This window comes from Periophthalmus magnuspinnatus, chromosome 24 (genome assembly GCF_009829125.3).
Source record: "Periophthalmus magnuspinnatus isolate fPerMag1 chromosome 24, fPerMag1.2.pri, whole genome shotgun sequence".
NCBI lineage: Eukaryota > Metazoa > Chordata > Actinopteri > Gobiiformes > Gobiidae > Periophthalmus > Periophthalmus magnuspinnatus.
In genome coordinates, this window is record NC_047149.1 from 17928031 (window position 1) to 17949565 (window position 21535).

General features: G+C 39.1%; 1 protein-coding gene across 1 annotated transcript in view; it reads right to left on the reverse strand.

Moving 5' to 3' along the window:
- Positions 1 to 6095: 6095 nt before the first annotated feature.
- The window catches only part of cnih3 (cornichon family AMPA receptor auxiliary protein 3), a 56188-nt gene continuing 40748 nt past the window's right edge, over positions 6096 to 21535 (reverse strand). Inside the window, exons 4-6 of the mRNA XM_055232273.1 lie at positions 17982 to 18094; positions 12601 to 12744; positions 6096 to 6713 (exon numbers count right to left, since the gene is read on the reverse strand). Of these exons, the coding sequence (XP_055088248.1) occupies positions 6683 to 6713; positions 12601 to 12744; positions 17982 to 18094 (288 nt within the window). The 3' untranslated portion in view covers positions 6096 to 6682. The remainder of the gene's footprint in view (positions 6714 to 12600; positions 12745 to 17981; positions 18095 to 21535) is intronic.

Here is a 21535-nt window from a genome sequence, read left to right on the forward strand (position 1 = left end):
TAAGAAGGATAAGAAGGACATTCAAATCACAATACAACAAATCAAAACAAATAATCACAAATAATCATCATAAAATTAACGCTAAAAGAGAAGAGTGCAGAATAAAAACCTTTCAGTCATATGCACGGCTAAACAGAAGCGTTTGAGCCTGGATTTAAACATTGTCAAAGTAGAGGCCTGTCTCACATCTTCAGGAAGACTGTTTCAGGTTTTAGCTGCATAAAACTGAAACACTGACTCTCCATGTTTAGTCCTGACTCTGGGGACCAGCAGGAGGCCGGTCCCTGAGGTCCTCAGAGATGGTTCGTATGGCACTAACATGGAAGAAATGTACTTTGGACCTAGGCCATGGAGAGACTTGTACACAAGCTGAGCTGCTTTAAAGTCTATTCTCTGAGCCACAGGAGCCAGTGCAGAGACCTGAGCACAGGACTTATGTGCTCGTACTTACTGGTTCTAGTCAGGACCTGAGCAGCAGTGTTCTGGATGTACTGCAGTTGTCTTAACGCACGTTTGGAGAGGCCAGTGAGCAGAACGTTACAGTAGTCTAACCTACTGGAGACACATGTATAGATAAGTCTCTCCAAGTCTGGTTTTGACAGTATATTTTTGATTTTTACAATGTTGTTTAGATGGTAAAAAGCTGCAGATGTTATTGATTTGATGTGGCTGTTAAAGTTCAAGTCTGAAGTAGGTTAAGTGTCTTGCCCAAGGACACAACAACAGCACTCATCTGTTGGAGTTGTAATCGCACCGTCAACTTGTAGGTCAGTGGATCTGATCTCTCTACCAATGATGTTTATGTAAAGAGCAAGATTCAAACCATCAACCTTCAGATGAGTGAACAAACATTCTACCAACTGAGCTCCTGATGAACGCTGTGTGCTGTCTGCATGTAATTATGAAGCATTTTATTGTTTGATGATCTGGAAACGCTCGTTAGAAAGCTGCTCGTTAATATTGCCATGCCAGTAAAACTCTGCTCTGAGAAAGCCTTGCACACTTATGGTAGAAGGGAAATAATGCTCCCAATTTGGCACATGGTAATCCAAGAGACATTGCTTTGAGACTATAAGGCACTACAGGGAGAATGAATGGGCAAAGTTAGGAATGTTAAGCTTCACTATGCACAGTCTGGGCACCCACTCCACTTTTGGGCAGTACATATTAGCAAATCCAAAATGCACTAAAAGACAACAGACCCGTGGATTATTTGTAAATATAAGATGCGAAATACACACAATGTTTCCCCATGTATTAAAAAATTGTGTTAAATCTTAATTTTAAAAAAGGATAAAAATGTAGTGCCTGTAATAAAAGCTAAAAGCTAAAAACTATGACAAATGATCTTTATTATCGCTTTTTTTTGGACCAAATTCTGCTTGAGTTGTCTCCATCTGTCCTGCCTCTGCACGCTTGTGTTACTGCCCCCTGTGGTGGAAAGTAGAAGGCACCACTTAACCTGCCCCATGCTGGTCTGGCATCTGTGTTTGTGTATTTATTTTCTTTTCACTACAGGAGGTTAAGATGAGCTTTCTCAACTGAGTTTTACAGGAAAAAAAAAAAAAAAGGCTATGGTCTTACTTTTAATTATCATAATGTTGTTTGCTGTGGTGTGGCATCAATCTGAACTCAAGCTAACTGTAAAATAGTGATAACTGATGTCCTAGAAGCTAAAACTAATCACTTTTAAAGTTTTAATACAAAATATCAGTGCAGGCTAATAACTGCAGTCTTTCATTTTAAAAAGTTTTCATATTTTGTGCTTTGAACTCAGCTCAATCTCTGTGATTTTGTCTTTGCGGCTCAATTACGTGAACTTGGAATATGTAATCAGAGCCATGTTTGTAGTAAGGAGGGACACACATCCCCCAAAGGGAATGTGAAAACACTATCAGAACAGAGGGAAGAGCTCATGCACTTATATACTTCGAGCCAAAGCCAAATCAAGGAAACTAATCAGGTTTGAGCCCCTAATAGCTCTTTGGATATTCAGCACTTGGATCTGGATTAAAAATGACATGGAATGTTCAATGTTTTGTAATAAAGATTAAATAAGCATTGCAGTTGTTATTAGTAACAACTGTGTTTGATTTGAACATGTTTAACTTCAGACGCAGGTCATATTTATATAATTTAAAAGTGTACATACATAAACACAGACATACACAGCGAGGGCAGACTGTGTTATTCCTCACAGAAGATCAGCCTTTAGTCAGGCAGTTTCTCAGTCAAAGCCTCCCAGCAGTGGAACACAGAGCCTGAAGCCATTAGAGAGTCTCCATCATTCTTTTCATTTAAAAAGAATGTCAAAAAATGGCTTGTGGAAACTCAGTCTTGTGAGCATTAATTGTAAATAGGTATCTGTAAATGTACATATTTTTAATTATGTCCACATTATATTGTCTTTCAATATGTTTAATTGTTATCTTTGAATGTTTTTGATATGAAATGTTCTCTTAATTGTAGGTTGCCTTGTTACATCTGGCCGGGGGACAACCAATGAAAATTAGCTCTAGTCAGCTAACTCGGGCACATTTAAATTTTTTTGTAATGTTGATTAATGTGCATTGTCCCTTTTTTAAATAAATAAATAAATAAAATAATATTACACCCCCCCCACACACACACACACACAGTTCCTCTGTTCCTCTGAGAGTTTGTTAAAGCTATAGGTGATTTTAAGTACCTCTTTTCGCAGTTTGAAAATCAGGTGCTACGACCTTAAGTCTAGTTGTGAATAACTGCCATAGTAAATGATCACACACAGCAGGACGTTTTCTTCAGGTCCATGTGACAGGAGCAGATCTGTAGGTATGTGGCAGGTGAAGTGACTCAAAGTCTGCTGCTGCTGACTCCACACTCTGCCACGTCCATTTGGGTTTATCCACTGATGCTTTGTCTCCTCCCCATCGCATCATTTCTAAAGCACGTGACCATGATGGAGGGGACTGGAGTCTATTACTGAGGCAGAATAATATTATATATATATATAAATATTTAATATAGAATATATATTGTGTGCATTAGTATTTACTAAAAAAAGTCCACTTAAGTAAATGTATGTTTTATTGTTTGTTTTGTTGTTGTTGTTTTTTTCATTTGGTTGTTGTTATCACATTGAAAAGCTTAGAAAAACATGCATCCTTACTCTGAGCAGAGCTGCATGTTGTTCCTTTGGCTATAATTTTTCACAGCATGGAATTAAAAAAAAAAGTCTTTCTCCGTGGAAAATGTCTGGAAGTAATTCTATCTCTCCGAAATCATGCAGGTGATTTCCTGCCTCCAGAAAGTTACATAGTGTAGCTTTAAATATTAAATGATTGGTGATCAGATCTGAGCTGTTACATTTAAACATCTCTTTTGAATGAGTGTTACCCGCAGGCAGTTTGGGGCTCCCGGATGAGCAGGAGAATACACTTTATAGAGTAGTGTGTGATGCTGCTGTGAAGTAAAGGACAGAGACAGAGGAGGGAGGTTCATGTGCGTGTGTGTTTGTGTGTGTGTGTGTGTGTGTGTGTGTGTTTGTGTGTGTGTTTAATGCCACAGTGTAGAAGGTCAGCGTGGTGTGGAGAGGAAGTCAACGTGGAAATGAGCTCTCCCACAGACAACCAGCATCTGCTCCCAACCTACCCCCCACAACCTGCCCCATTCACCGGGGTCGGTCATGACAGCTGCTACTGTCGTCTACAAGCAGAGGGGAAATCCAATTGGGAGAAAGTCCTTGTCCATCAAATCTGGGGATCATTTTCTATCTTCAAAACAGACTGGAGCAGACGCATGCAGGTTTTCATTTACTAGTGTGCCAAACAATTCAACCACCAGAGGGCGGTCTTCTAGAAGCCTAATCACAATTGGCCTTATCTTTGATCTGAAGTAAGCTACATACACACAGCTGAAGACTCATATTTTATTCCTCCAATACTTTTCTTTGTTTGAGGGTTATGCAATTAGCCCGTATCAATTTATGGCATAGTGCATTTTTAACATTTGCGGGAACATTTTGTCTTTTAACCAGTTTTGTTCATGCAGTTTCTAAGTAACAAAAGTAGGGTAAGACACGGTGAATTTAACTGTGATAATAGGGTTGACAAAAGTGTTCTTTGCAAAGACATGTAGTTTAGAGATTCTGTATCAATATGTGGCAAAGTGCTTCTGTCCAGTGCAGGTTATCACTGTTCAAAGTCAAAGCTCAAATGCACAACACACACAAACCTGGAGCTGGAGCCAATTCATAGAAAGCCTCAGAGTCTCCTGCCAAAAGAGTGTAATATTTTTGGCTGTGTTTGTGAAGGGGGCACCGCAAAAAGCCAGTGTTATTTGTGAGGCTGAAGTGGCCATCTTTCATCCTCCCATTTTTGGCAGAGAACTGCTTCTTAACTGTGCCAGATAATTTATAGCAGGTACTGGTCTGGTCACGCATCTAGGACACAAAAGTTCCTAGAAAGTGCATCATGTTATGTACATTATGTAAAATGTCAGCCTCAAATAATGAAGAAATAATAAATAAATAATAACAATAAAACATGTACTGTTATACTCAAAGGCCAAGGTCAAAGTTTAATTTTAAAATGTTTTATTTCATAAACAATATCTAAACGTAAATGAGCTGAGCACATACACAATAAGGTTCAAAACAGATTCTTGGGACTGTGATTATGTCTATACTTTAGTTCTCATTGAGAGAAATAGACAGAATTGAGACTTGCACCACCCCACTGCTATTATAGGTGGTGCAAGGAATAAAATACAGGATTTAAATGTTTTCAGTCACCAGATCTTTTAAGAAATGATGACAGTTCAGATTACTGATCCCCAGATATCTAAAATGCTCAGTTGAATAAACAGACTTTTCCTTAGCTCTGCCAATCTACAAATGCTCGTTCACACTGAAGCTGGTGAAGCTCATGTTGGTTTGAAGAAGCATGCTACAGTCTTTCATTTGGTAATGCTAGGTCCTCCTTCTTGACGTTACTCTCCAAAATAAGAAAAGACTAAAACATGATGGCAAGCCCACATTAACTCACACAAAGCAAAAATAAATAACATTTTTAAATATGAATGACGACATTTGGTCCATTTTTCTATAAAAGATTCATACTGCTTCCCTGTGTCAAAAGGGGATTGACAGTTCTGAATATTGGAAGACCTTTACCTTTACCGTAGAATAATAAATAACCCAATATTGCCGGTTCAGTGCAAGATCAAAGACACTATTTGTGCAAAGAATGTGCTTGTCTAGAAAATCATCACCAGGTTTTCTTTTGGAAATCTGTAGTTTTAGAAAAGTTTGTCACAATGAAATGACACAAGGACAACAACAGTGAGGCATTTCCTGTATGATTCTACTGAGGTCAGCCCCCCACCTCCTCAGCACATGGACCTTTATAAAAGCACTAAGTCTGGCATCGTCACAGGTTACAGCTTACCTCAAATATGTCTGGAGGATTATTAAGTGTTACTCAAATTTCAAAAGAAAAACTATAAATGAATCAATAGCATAAACATAAGCAAGTGAATCTCACTATTTATAATAGCACATGTGATAATGTGATAAACATAACATTTGTAATGTCAGTCCATATCAGAGGGACAGCCACACCTGCAGTAGATCATACCACCAGCCCCATTTCCACCAAGTGATAAAAAATATGGCTCATTTTAAAGCCCCCCCTTAGAGTTACACAGTCCACAGGGTTTGAGCTGCTGCCGCAGATGTTACCCCTTTATCTCACCTGTGTGTAGAGTGTGCAGAATTACACTCATAATAACCACGATTACGACCTGTGTCACAGGTCTTGCCATAATATTTTTGTTCCATATTTCTCTTCACTGGTCTCTGGTCTGACTTCTGTCAGAAGGGAAACATACCTGCTTAGAGCTTATTGTGTAAATGGCATTGTGGTGTATCTGACACTGGGGTCAACCCCGTCCAGCGCAAATTAGAGTTTTCAATTCACAATTCTCTGAACGTAGCCATTACCTGCACATCAATATCCACTTAGCTACAAGAGTTTGCTAGGGCAAGTCAGATGCTACTACAGAAGTGGGGGAAGCTTGTATGTTCATGTTAATGGCCCAAAGCGAGATTTGAAATCTTCAGTTACCATACAATTTTAACCTTATGGAAATGGGACTGAAGGAAAGAATGCCTTTATAAAGAATACACAAAAATGCTCACATCACAAAGCCATTCATATCTATATAATATCTATGTTAAGAAAAACCCACAGACTGGGGGCCATGTGTCAGGGTGGGAGAGGTGGTCCAGAGCACCCCTCACTTCAGTTCGATCCCTCTGTACAGTGTGCTCCGTGTGACCGGTCTCGCTGAAGCTACAGGAGGCGAGGCGCGGCAGGAGGGCGGGGCTTGTGCGGTCGGGCAGTGCTTTCACCGAAACTGTGCCTGAGACAAACTGTGCAAACGCTACCGTGTGCTCTCCGGCTCTGCTACTGGCTCCAGAGCGTTGTGCCAGAGTGAGTGGTACTAACCAGGCAGTGATGATCAAGTCTGATACAGTCACCAGACCCGTTACAAACAGTTCTTCAGTTCCTATGTACAGCGGAGCAGCCGAGTGGGACCTCAGACCAGATCAGTGCTATGTTCGTGAGGTGGTCTCTACATTGAGACTACTGCAGGTTGGCTCGGAGGCGTCGTCTCCTGTTCGCTGATTGGTCAGTTGTTATGATGAGGTAACCAAGGCGTAGATCATACTGCAAGAATAAAAGAACAAACAAAGAAGTGAATCGACCGCCATCGCATTGTGAAAGCTGTCAAAATGTGCCATGGTGTTTTCTGTGTAGAATTAACTGTTTTCTCACCCCCAGTGCTAATGGAATGCTGATCTGAGCTAAAAAATAATGATCGTGAGCCTAGGCTGCTTATGTTTGCTCCTCTATACACAACACCCGTCAAAACAAACAGCTTTTTCAAATGAAATTATGCATAATTTTAAACCAACATCATTTCATTGGAAAAAGCTAGCCTAATATAAAGTTGTCTACATAAAAACAACTAAAAACACTTCCTAAAATTTAAACATGTTTCAGTTCATTGTGCATCTTCACTTCAAATTGATCATTTTACATTTTTAGGCTTTTACCATGGCCTAAAAATCTAAGAACAATCCGTCCTTCCTGGCATGTTTAGTAAACCTTTAGTTGGGAAGAAAAAGAAGCACCAGTGAAAATGCAAAATAAAAAGTCAAGCTGATGACCCATGTGAGGCAATGAGCATGTGCAGAATGAGAGACTAGTACAGATCAAGGAGGGTCAGAACCAGGGCCTCCATCAACCGAAGAGTTCTGTAAATACTGCTCAAAACTTTTCTTTATATATAAAAACTGTATTTGGTAAGATAAACAAACTGATTTTAGTATTTTGCATGAGTTATTGCATATTGTAGCTTTACCATTCTTGCTATAGATAAGGAATTATGACAGTCAGCAGCAAGGAATACCACAAGGCTTAGTACTCGGACCAATACTATTCTCATAATGGACAGGTAAATTATTCATATTGTGTTATTGCACTGTTAAACAAATGTCACAAGACACAAAAGAAACCAGAATACAAAGACCTGGATGAAAGTAATAGAAATTTAAACTTGAAAGAGACTATTTCTGTGGTTAAAGCTAACAAGGACAGTGGTCTAAGAAAATGCTTTAGTTGATTGTTTATACACACAAACTAGACATAATGTGGAATATGCTGCACCATAAAAGTCTCTGGATTTTTAAATAATAAAAAAAATCCTATGTGCTTTGTTATTTATGTTAAAATATGTATCACTCCTCTTGTTATACCTAACCACATTAATATTTGATTGCCAGGCCAGAAGGGGGTACTCTCAGGTGACATGACCCCAGAATGTGTGAAGAACAGCAGGCAGCCAATCACAGCTGTCATTAAGAACCATCTCAGGTGCCACAGAAATTATTCAATTCAACCATCAATATTTAAGCAGTACACAGTCATATATCATGTATTTGCTTATTACATTTCACACTCTGATCAACATTTATACACACAGAAGCACAGCCATGGTACAAGAATGGTAGCAAGAAGCTGAAAACAATTTAATAATGGCTTTATATTACACTTTGAAAGCACAAGCAGAAGTATATAAACCCATTATTCTTAAACTTGACGGTGGCAAGCTAATTCTGCCATAGCTGCCCTAAGGCTAACTGACAGAAAGTGGCTGCCGGTCCATGCTAACAGCCTCTCTCACAAAACATAGTCAAAGGCACACAGCTGCAATAACGTTTTAGTAACTGTCAAATCATTTACCATAAAAGCCTTAAACAATAGCAGGCGTGGCGTTAGCTTGTGTAATCACTGTAACAATTTATATAGATTTTACTGATTTAACTGTCAAATAAAAGCTTGGCACGGTCTAAAGATACAGTACTTTAGTTTTAGGGCAGCGCATCGCCATGTCTCTCTGCGCTCCACACTTCAGCATCTAGAGCATGTTGCTATGACGACAGTGTCAATGGAGGATCGGCTGTGAGCAGAGACCTGTGACCATTAGAAGGTAAATGAGTCTCCGACGACACAGTGTTACAGTTAATGAGCGGACATCACAGTCCTCTAATGAGACCCCCACTGGAGGACTTCTTATGCTGCACACACCACTAAAGGTTATCAAGGTGAAATCCACTGCATTATTGAATACAGAAAGAGGCTGTTTTGTGAAAAATCATCTTGTTGGAAGATTTTTATTTTATTTTTTTCCTTTTTGTTTTTTTTTTCATCGCTAACTCAGACTTATACATGAGCGAACCTAACCATAAGTATATAGATCGTTCATACTAGTAGTAGATGCATGTTGGTCTTTCAATTGTTGCTCAATCTTAGTCTATAAACCATTAGAATATTTGGCTTTTGTGAGGTTTTGTGCGTTCCTTACACTACATTCTTTTAATTGTGTGAAAGAAGAACTGAATCCTTATACTTACTGTCCCAAAATGCGTTACTAAGACATTGTACATTAACAAGATTAACGTCTCATCAGTGTGTAAATACATCTGTCGTCTTATCTAAAGTCTACTTAGTGCAAAACATCTATTTCTTCATCTTTTGTTTCCATCATTTGAATTTGAGGCTGAGGTAATCAACACAAAAGGTACAGTTAAAACATAGCACACATTTCAAAGCATGCCAAGGTGGGATTTTGGTCCACAACGTTACAATCCATACAACTGCTCAGAGAAAGAGGGAATGGGGGAAGTGCTGGAATGTTGGGAACATACGTTGCCTGGCCAAAAAAAAAAAAGTCACCACCTGAATTTAACTCAGCAAATAGGTTGGGGTTGCTGCAGTTGGTCAGGTCTAGGTTCAGTAACAGTCTGTGCTCAAAGAATGAGGTCAGCTGACACCTGAATATACTGAATGACCAGGTTATTCCATCAATGGATTTTTTTTCTTCCCTGATGGCACGGGCATATTCCAAGATTATAATGCTGGGATTCATCAGGCTCAAATTGTGAAAGAGTGGTTCAGGGAGCAAGAAACATAATTTTCACACATGGATTGTCCACCACAGAGTCCAGATCTTAACCCCATTGAGAATCTTTGGGATGTGCTGGAGAAGGCTTTGTGCAGCGTCAGACTCTACCATCATCGATGTGAGATGTTGGTGAAAAATTAATGCAACACTGGATGGAAATAATTATTGTGACATTGCAGAAGTGAAATCAAAACAATGCCACGGCGAATGAATGCCGTAATCAAAGCTAAAGGCGGAACAACGAAATATTAGAGTGTGTGACCATTATTTATTTTATTTTATTTTTTGGCCAGGCAGTGTAGCTTGGTTATAACTGGTTTAAAATTGGCAGAATAATTTTGCATATTACATTTTTATACACGAAATTTGCTCCTTAACTTAAATAATGTAATAATAATCTGTACATATTATTCACAGGCTATTTCAGATCCTTCTCTTAACATACAGGAGCAGAAACTCTACCGTAAGCTCCTTAAATTAATGATTCTATTTAATTCTTTCAATGAATTACTGTATTATGAAACTCAAAACGTATATTTTTCTTAAGAACGCCCATTCAAATAGTGTTTCTTGTGACTGTACGGTTTAAATCTTTGCAATCATGGTAATAATCTGGCCAGACTAAGCATATAACTGCAGTTCTGACCCACTTCTGTTCTTATTGTAAAAAGGGAAAAATCAAGAGTTGGAGGCTGATTCTAGCTGATCATCTGCAGTGGTCAGGCTTCACTGAGCAACACAAAGGATGTGAAATTACCCTCAACCTGGTCTTTTGTTAGAGCTCAGGGGGTCACGGTTTGTGTGGGGGCTGTGGGAGCATGCATGGGCTGGGTCTGTGTAGATATCAGATACAGGATTCAGAGCTGCATTGTCCATTTGGAGAGATACAAGGATACAAGTGTGCTGGTGAAAGGATATTGAGGGCACAGAGGCAGGCGAGTAGGTGATGCTGTGTTCAAGGAAAATTGGAAAAAGGAGAGCTGGAGGCAAAAGTTAAAATAGACAAGACCAAGAAGCAGGCTTTAGACCCATTCACTGTCAGTCCAAAATCATACATTTACCCATCAAAATCTACTGAAGAATACATGGCTGATAGTTAATAAAGAGGCACTATGTAGCTTTTCTACTGGGGGGTGGGGGTTCGCTACCTACTTTTTTCAATTGAGTTGCTATTTTTTGCCAGGTAAGTTAAATCTATTAAGGTTTTATTGCTCAAAAATATCTTGAAGTAACGCATTTGATTTTAGTGTAAGCAAGCTGGCCAGTTGAGGTCACTTGCTTGTCTCCATGGAGATAGATCAGGTTAATGCCATCATGTGAAACATTCTAGCCAAATAGCCAAAGTGTTAACATCTCCATGGAGACAAGCAGGTGATTGACCCAGCTCTAGAAAAGTTACACTTTTAATTTTTTTTATTTTTTTTACTTGCATGCTTCATATTTCATTTCCTTGGCTTTCAAACTCTTGGCTGGACTGACAGTGAACAGACTATAGGAGGAGTACCTCTCTGCTCGTCTCTGCAGCTGCTGTAGTTGTCTGTAAAACATTGAAAACACCACTTGGATGAAAGCCACACAGCGCAATGGGATGAAGGAAGCCAGATGGGTTCAGTTTGACATGAAAGCACACTGTCGCCAAAATCCTTACAGAACAATATTAGGGACAAAATTACACAAACTATGTGAATAAAAAGACCATAGCTAATACATCTTCCTTCTAAACGTAGCATCTTTACCTTTTATCCTATACACTACTTCAGTATCAAGTTCACAATGTACAAATGAGTCACTTTATTAACTTATAAAATTATCAAAGTTGCATTTATGCCTGAAAATAAAACAGCATTTGTATGGAAATGGATATGAGTTTAACAAAACTACACTAACATTAGATAGTACATTGTGCCGCTGCACCATGCCAGGAGGGAGCGCTGTTGAGTCTTCACATTTTTGTTTAGTTTTTGGCAGTATTGACCTATCTGCTATATAATCTTGCAGGTGATTGGTTGGCCATGAAATTAGCTTGACTGAAGAAAATATAGAATCTATACGCACACAGACGATACACTACTTAAACTAAAAACAAAGAAACATACAACGTAAAAATATATAAGAATTGTACCTTTAAGTGTATCCATTGATAAGATCTATTAGAGGGATATATCCAGGTTCCACACACTGCAGCCCCCACATAACAGAGAAGAGTCCGGAGCAGTTAATAACAAGGTGGTTATGCACAAAAATCAAAAACATCATCAAGAGTAACACAAGAGGTGTATTGCCCAAAGGCACATTGCCATAGAGATGTCTGCTGACACGTGGATCCTTCAGGCTTTGTCATTATGCTAGTGCTTGTCAATGAAGTAAAGAATCAAATTCTCGCAACATCACATGCATTAGCTCAAGAGCCTGTCCTAGCTAACCTACAGTGTGTCCCTGTTGTGCATGTGACTGTCTGAGAAATTGTTACTTTATTCAGAGAGTTGCACTGACTTCTCCAGTGCTGGAAGAAAATATTTTCATTTGGTGTGAGGCAGAACTGGCTGTGATGCCTAAATTGAAGTCTCATAAGCATAAAACAGGCTATTTGAGCATGCAGTGGTCCCCAAAGCTGACATACTTCAAAAACATATGCTAAACACAAACTAGTGGGGGAGAGCAACTGTCTCAGATTTAAAAGAATTAAAGATGTGATATTGAAAAAAAAGAAAAAATAAATAAATAAATGGTATTGGCATATAACTGTATTGATTGAAAATAATAATAAAAAACACAGTATTTTGTAATTAATAATTAGCCAAGATACATGCATTTTACTGGATGATCCATTTTGATATTGATGATTATGATAAACACGATTAATTTATGTATGTACTGAAATCAAATTATTAATAAAAATATATATTATTATTATTTAAAAAAACAAAACAATAACTGAACCATACATTTGTAATAAAATGGCTTTGTATAACTGAAAACAAATACTGAATAAAAATAATAAAATCTATTCCTGATATTCATTTGTGTTTTGCGTATGTCCCCGAAGTTGCATATCCCCTCCTGTGCCCCCCTCCCCCCCGTGCTCACCAGTACAGGTAGTAGAAGAAGGACAGGACGAAGAAGGACAACTTGCACCAGGCCTCCTTCAGGCAGAACTTGAGCGTGTCTCCATTCATGACAGATGCCGGATCGTACAGCAGCTCCTTCGTGTCGGTGGGCGAGTGAAAGTACCTACCACAGGGGGCAAAGACCACACAGCGGGTAGTTGACCCGTTCACGAGCCCGGGGGGGAGGGGGTATGTGGGCGGGATGGGATGGGACGGGATGGGAGGGGATGGGAGGGGATGGGAGGACAGCACGGAGAAAGATGGCATGATGAGTTAAGAGGACACATCATGCAGCAGACGTGGGAGAGCCAGAGAGAAAACTGAAAAGACTGTTCACAGACTGCAATGAGGACTGCTCTGGTCAAATCACAAGGTGCCCTGTGTAACTTTTCTGTTGTTAGGGAGCGCAACATGTTTGTCTCCATGGAGATGTGGTTGCTTTAGACAAGAAGACATGGATATAAACCTGTCAAAATTTTGAAGTGTGAGGTATAGATAATAAATGAGAATCTTGAAACCAAATCATAAAGCAGAATTATCCTCCCAATAAGATTCTACATGTACGATATTGTTTAAAAAAAAATACGATCTGCAATAAATAAATGACAAAATGCAACACTTAGGTAGTTAGTTTGTGTCTATAATGAGCCATATAAGTTCAAGTCTCATTGTGTTGCAGAAAATTAACCAAATATTTCCCACTAGTACAAAGAAAAACTATAAATATTGACCCCCCACCCCATGTATTGAACAATAAGTCAGGATAGTATTTATCCTGACAGGTCTACACGGAGACAACCTAGTGGCAGAATCTTAGCCAGAAATGTTCCATAGTTCCCTTTAAAGAGAACTGGTAAGATTGTTAAATGAAATGACAACTATGTTACATGTCAGTAAAATCAGCTAACGAGTTGAACACATTGAATAAGTGTAAATGCAGGAAAGAGTATTGTGATTTGGAATAAGAAACTGTCCTAAACATTGCGTATTAAAGTGAAAGTCTGTGAACAGTCATTTTAAAGCTTATCTTGAAATAAACAAGATAAGTACCGCTTCTCTAAGATTTGAATCGATATTCAAATATAACTTCACCCAAGTCTGCAGTACAGTTACACAATCAGCTGCGGGGTCATATGTCAAAGAATAATACAGATATTCTGCAGCAGCTCTATAGGACCCCACAGCGGATGTACAGTAGATGAACACTTTTTTTCACAATGGATCACTATGAAGAATGCACCACTTACACTGAGATGGTCAACTTCATATGAAACAGATCAAGGAAAAGTCGTCGCTTACATTTGTCCCAGTTTGAACAGACAGGATTCCAAGCCTGATACAATTGCATGAACACATACACTGCGCCCTTTATGTGTGCATGAATTGTGTCTCTTGAATGAAAACGAATGCACACTTGTTCTAAAGGGCCCATTCACTTTATTCTATTAGAGAATAAACATTGATGCAAAAATATATACTATAATAATAACATAAAGCCTGTGTACCCGATTTTGAACCATAAGTAAAGAACATGTTTTAGTTTTAACCCCACTTTGGTCCCACTTTGGTCTTTTCTCTCACATGACAAAGAAATAACTGTAGGGGATAGTTCAGACAGCTGTTTCCAAATAGTTCTCATCAGGTTCTGCCAACTTGATCCCAGCATTTTTTTTTTTTTTTTAATTTTCTTATAGCATCATGAAAAGCAAACAACATCTGGAATAGTCACACAACTTTGCTTCAATATGGTTCTCATTCTATCCAGCACAATGTCTTTTAAAATGCATAGGTAGTATTGTCTCCAAGTATTTTGCACTGCATTGCATAAAAGGCATTGACTGAATTTGAAGAACTAAAAGTCGGGAACAGGAACTTTATCAATGAATCTATACAACATACCTAAGCACAGAGTAGTGGGTGATATTGGCAAAAAAATGAATATAGACATTGTTTTTGTGTGTGTTATCTAGATTGAGGTTCAAGCCTAGCCCAAAACTTAAATGAACAATGCAATTAACCACAAAAGGGCACGCATACATACTTATTTTGGAGATTAGACTAAATGTTTCTGTCTGTTTTAAGGTAATTATAGACATATATTATCACCAACCACTATTACCATGCTTATAGCCTTATCAGATGTTAATAAAACTGCCATACAAATGAAACATGTTCTCAGCCATAGTCACTGCACTGGTTAATTCACACTGTGTTGTAACAATGGCTGCAACATGAACATAACAATTAGTTTACATCCATTAACTACATATGACCCATGCATGTATGAAATATTCATGTATGCATCTTAATGTCATCTTCATCTTGACACAGCGTTTGGTCTCATGCATTGTGTACAGAGATACATGCATAATGACTTGATGATGAGGAGGTTAACGGCACACTGTAAATGCTACGTAAAGACTAGCATACTATCAATCATAGGATCGTAGCATAGCATGAGGTATAGCCCACATTTATAAGCTTATACTGACAGAGATAAAACATCAATGCCGCATCATCTTCCTGGGCTTTCCCTGCAGCTCACACTTTGCTCTGATCTGTACAAACCTAATCTGGTGTCAAGAGCTGTTGCCATGGAAACCACTCCCATCTTTCTAATTCTTTGGCATCAGATGAAAGCAGCGTCACTCTCCTTATATATTTCTGTATGCACCTGGACCTTATAGCACAAGTTAAGAGTGATTTTGTTTTTTTACATTACAACTAGTCCCTCCAAAAACTGGCCCCCACCTACCGCTCCTTCGCCGCCGCACACCCGCCCGAGCTCTCTGATCAGCTGATGCCAACCTCCTGTCTCCCCCCATCAGGACTAAACATGAGACCTGGAGGGACAGGGCGTTCTCTGCTGCTGCCCCCCACCCTCTGGAGCTCCCTGCCCAAACACATCAGGGACTCATCCACACTCACCGTGTCCAAAAAAGCCCTGAAAACTCACCTGTTCAAGACTGCATTCAAATAACTGCATCTCCTGTGTATCTGTTTCGTTCATTTGTGTTTTGTCTGTCCTGAACTGTGTCAAGCATCTTTAAACATACATAGTTTAACCAAAAAAGTGAAGCGCTAAGTGTGCTAACCATAGACTGTATATATAAATGGACATAGCTAACCTGCTAACCGCCTCGTTCTAAATAGGAAGTGAGCATGGGCGCGCTTCCTGATCTATCAACTCTGGCTCCAATTCACTTTGCATTGAAAAACTATCGCCCCTCTGTCGGTAACTGCTGCTGTCAGGCTCGCCACTTTGATTGCTCCGGATTGGCTCTTTGGTTGCTATGATACACGTGGCCGGAATTCCAAATATGGAACTTGTCTCCAAATTCGCCCTTGAGCTTCCTTTGACTGGAGCTGAACATTACGAGTGACGTCCCTTAATCCACTTCTTTAAACAGTCTCCGGCTCTAACAACATGTTTTATTAAAAGCTGGTAATATCTAAAAACAAAGTGAGTATTCGAGGTATATACTGAGAAATCCTTCTTGCAATGCATACTGCTTGTGTCCTTGAGGAATACACTTTACCTATGCTGTTCATATGAATGTGCCAGTGTGATGATGTGCTTGTTAGCGATAAGAAAGACCGTAAGCATGGAATTAGCATCTATATGGATTTAATTACTTCCACATTAAGTCACTATATCTAGCCTAACTACTGCTACTATTAGTGGTTTATGCATACAGTATGTACGCTCAATGCCACTATAAGTATAAACAAGTCTTTAGCAATTATAGCTTGAAGGTCCAGGGTACATTTCCAGCTATTAAGATATAAGCTTGTTCCTAGGTCTGTACAGCGGTAATGCATGGGTTTGTTATACATAGTGTTTTTTGGGCCTATAGATTCACTTGCTACTCGTTTATTTGTTTCTCTGCCCCCTGCCTCCTGCCTCTTCTCTTGTCAGTATTAGATCAGTGTCCTCTCAGTAACTCAGCCTAACCTCAGTTCTTCTTATCCTGCTCCATCTCTGTCGGACTCTCTCTCTCTCTCCTGTCGCACTCCACTCTATCAGCTGCTAGCTCGTCCCTGCCGCTCTCAGCTGTGCAGGAAGCAGCATGTGTAGCCGCTGGGCTTCGGGCTCCGGCTCCACTAATGAGACAGCAAGAACACTTTTCCTCTTTCTCCTCCTTTCCTCTCCTCCTTTCCTTTCCTCGTGTAAGTTTAGGCAGCTGAGCAGAAGAGTGGAGTCCATAACACCGACAGCCAAGAACAGGCGCGTAGCTACAAAGGCACAGGGAACAAAGGGACTGGCAACCCTTTTTTATACACCTCACTTCAGGTCTAAAATCTGGAATTCTCCGTCTGTCTGAAAAAAGGTTTATTAAGCTGTTCAGAATATACTAGATGTTTTGCCTGGACAATTTTACACAGTCTGTTGCCTTAATGCTATTCTCTTCAATTTAATCATATGCCTCGGATGTTCCACACTATGGCATTAAACTAATATGGAATGTATTCAAGCACATTTGTTTTTACTGATTAAACAATATCTTGAAAAACATGCATTGTTACTGTCACATCTTCATTGATCTGACCTCGAACTTGACCTAGTAGCGTTACCTGGATGTTTCCGTAGATATGTAATGCCATACTGTGGAATATTCTGAGCAAAGCAATAACATCTAGAGCTGGGGTGTCAAACTCATTTTCACAGAGGGCCACATCAACAAAATGGTTGCTCTCAAAGGGCCAGATGTAACTGTAAAATAAATTTAATTAAATGCAACTACTTTTGAATTTGGTTAATTAATGGTTTCTATATTTGTTACTTATTCAAATTACATATGCATATGGATTTGTATAGATATGAAAAATGTTTCTGTAACTGTATCTCATACCATACCTTTTAATTTGTTGCAGGCCATGTAAACTGACGTGGCGGGCCACATTTGGCCCATGGGCCTTGAGTTTGACACATGTGATCTAGAGGCAAGACGGTGACAAATCCTCACCATAAAGGCTACTTAGTGTACCTTTAGTGTAGCCCCTGTTTTATCTTTACTTTTCATTTGTCATGTACATTACGAATACATCTTTAGGTATTTATATTGTTATCCAAATACTACCACATTCTTTAAATATTTTTGCATATGGCTGATCTGTTTTTTACAAGAGTTTATTTCCGATCCCATGCCATACTTCATAGAGTCAATGGAGTTTGCATCAGGTCTCAGTATAATTAATCATCTAACCTCCATCTATGTCTAGCCTTTGCAATTAACTAATACTCCAAAATACAAAATTCGAAACCCTGAGTTCTATTAAAACTACCAATGCAACAGGATCTGTCCCTTGTCTCTTACCGTAGTCCTGCGTACATACAGTACAGACAGATAGTATAGTTACCTCCATGTGTTGTAGAAGAGAAGGGGGATGTTGAGGCCCACCGTCAGCCACTCCTGAGCACACAGGAACATGATGCAGAAGAGCCCATGGATGGAGTACTCCGGCAGCACCAGCTAAACGCACAACATACACAACATCAGCTTGGTAATCCAGAAGTAACCGTAGGAATGGTGAGATGGTCTGGGGGAAGATATGAGCACATTTTAATAGCGTCACTTTTTCACTACCTAGACTTGGTGGTGGTGAACGGTTAACACATTTTAAAGTACAATATATGGGTACGCAGAAATACAATGATAAACGATAATATTGAGACTGTTTTATGCCACACACAGAGCAGTACAATCCCAGTAAACCAATTTCTAAATATACTGTATCATTAAAAGGCCTGCAACAAATGAATAGCAGAATTAACTCATAATTACCCACAGAAGTTATTTATTCAACCCTCTGAAGCTAAAATCTAATCGTATTACTTGAAAACGCCTAAAATCCCCCTACTACTGCAAAGAAATAGTACAAATGATAAATACCGAGGTACCAAAATGCATTGTTCCAGTCGATATAGTGATTATCGTGACAGGTCTATGTGCAAATAAAGACGACTCATCTAGTTGGATTATCTGTCAACTGTTATACTCAGGTAAGTCTTATATTGCTGTCGCCAGGTGGCCATGTTCCATCCTTCTCACAATAACCAGGGGGTATGGCATCTGAAAACAGGAGAGTCTGCTGCCAAAGCACAGAGTGGCACCTGTGTCCTGAGGCTGAACGATCCCATTGTCCCTGAAGGCACCAGCACAAGTCTCGGAAACAAACATTTGGGAAAGAAGCTTATGTCTGTGCAGCTTTACAGCGGCAGTCCGTATGCGGGAGTTGAAAGAGCTTTAGGCTGGAGAGAAAGTTTATTTTGGCCAGGGTTTCATTCTGTTAGCTCTTTTCCAAAATGACAAAAACGTCTTTTTTTCTACTGAGGGAATAGAGCTTAGGATTGAGTTGTGACCGGAGGTGGGTACTGTCGCCAAGAGAAAGTTACTAAAGTAAATGTACTTGAGTAAACAGATTTAAGACCTAATAATTCCAATATCTATATAGTGAAATAACAATCTGAAATGTATGTACTGCTTATTAAGAACTCACAACTAACTCATAGGAGATTCAAAAAGATCTGTAACTAAATAAATGAGATTGTTCTGTAATAGGGACACATTGTCACTATCCACTTAACTATGCAGGAAGAGTTGCTAATTGAGTTACACAATGTGGTCAGTACAGCCAGGCCTGAACAAACACTGAGAAACTGCTTGGCATGCAAATCCACCTGATTCTCCTAAAACACTGAGTAAGAAATGTGCCTTGGCATTTCGCACTTAATATTCAAGGAGAAAGCCACTTTGGTCTCATGTAAATTTAACAGGCCAACACATTACAGTGCCATTCTGGATGCAAACATCACTATAGATGTAAGCATAAAGAGGATGCATAATTCATACTTTCACATGGCTTTTATTAACACAAAAACACATTTGCACTCAAAAGCTTGTAAACCGCAGGAGAGTACAAAACCACATTTGTTTTCGCACGTGGAGCAGATTCGGAAAAACAATAGTAGCACGAAGGCTCAGATATAGGCTTAAAACTACATGCAGAGGCAGAACTGCATGCACCAGAAGCAGATGTGTTTGTATCTGTTCACCCAACTGCTCTACGAATAAACAAACATAATGTATCTTTATTGTAGTGAAGCAAAATACATTTCAACTATTTATTCATTAGTTGATAGATTTTTATGGAACTGATCTTACTTTGGGCCTTAGGGGGTCCACAGTGGGCAGTCTCACCTCTGACATGAGGACCTCAGGGACCGGCCTCCTGCTGGTGCCCAGATTTGGACTAAACATGGGGAATAGACGTTTGAGTTTTATGCAGCTAAAACCTGGAAAAGTCTCCCTGAAGATGTGTGTAAATCCAGTCTCATCTACTGTCTATCTACTGTTAATAACACAATTGATAGTTTTATGAACACTTAACTCCTTTGCTACAAGCCCTTGAGCATAAGGTTTATTAAGGAGGAGTATACTAGCATACACATACGGACAACATTTACATTACATTTAACACACAGGACAGTAGCATACGCAGTCTCCCATGGTTACTGATGAGTAGGTATGTATCATCATATTTTCTCTCCTCTCTAAAGTCCTCATGTCATCTCATGAATGAATGTGAGAGCAAAAACCCATCTGGGACTGGCTCCGGTTTGTTTGGCCTGAGGGTCGCCCTTTAGTCCATCTGATCCAACTCAGCTCTCGTCAAACAACTCCAATCACTAACTTACAGGATGGATCCACTTTTAATCACGGTACACTTGGTACAGCTGCAGATATGTTGATAGATCTACTTCAGACAGATGAGATACATAGACTTTGGATGATGATCAAGAAAGGAAGCATATGTCTACTTCTGATCATCAGCTACGATGTTTATAATATATGAGCTGCATCTGACCTGAGTTACATAATTGTTGTTATACTTCTTGACTTTGCTGACAGTACTTTATTTTATCCCCTCTTGATTCCGTCAGTCCTAGTCCCTTAGTCTTCTTGTTCCATTCACACACTTTACTGTATATCTTCAACAAAGCATTCATCTGTTAGCTAATGCAATATAAGTACTGCTACTTTGCCATTTAAACACATTTCATTGCCTCTATTGTCAGCAGAAGATAACAGAACCCAATCTCTCAGTATTATATCCGGTTATAGGCAGATTATGTTGATTATGTCGCAATGAGGCTCACCCATGAAACTATATGGATGACAAATGATTATATAACAGATTAAGGGATTTGTTTATTTATTTCATTTTATTCTATTTTATTTTATTTATTTTTTATCATTTTTATTTATTTATTTATGTATTTTTATGTTTGTTTTTTTTTTCTTTTACAAATTAATAAATTCTACCAGACTGCACAGTATCCACACACATATTACAAAACTGAATCTCAAAATAACACATTTTCCATACTTATGCGTTGTATTGGAAAGATGTCCACAGGTAAAAATAAATAAATAAAAAGTTTGGAGAATTTAAAGCATTGAGGACATATATGGGACCTTTAAACTTTTATGTCTGCCAATGTTCTTGTGATGATCAGAACATGTTTGCTGTGTGCATGAGGCTGGAGGCAGAGCAGATGAACCCACAGATGCACGGCCCTCTGCCAGATCTCCACATATGGTGCTGTCCGTCTTGTCTCCCCTTCTCTCACTGAGGTCCAGTCTGGCTCTGGACCAGGACAAAAGTGTTTCAGCCAGTAGCTAATTACTGCCTCTGCATTAATATCAATATGCAATGTTACGTCTTTGGCTAAAAACAATAGCTCATGTTTTATGATTCATCTCCCACTGAGATGTGTATGTGCTTCACCAAGTTGCTGATGCAAACATATTCATTAACAGTATAAGCATCGTGGGATTTCTAACCTTGATGAGGTGAAGAAACTCGTGCACGTTGTAAATATCATTTGCCATGGGGAATATCATAGAAAT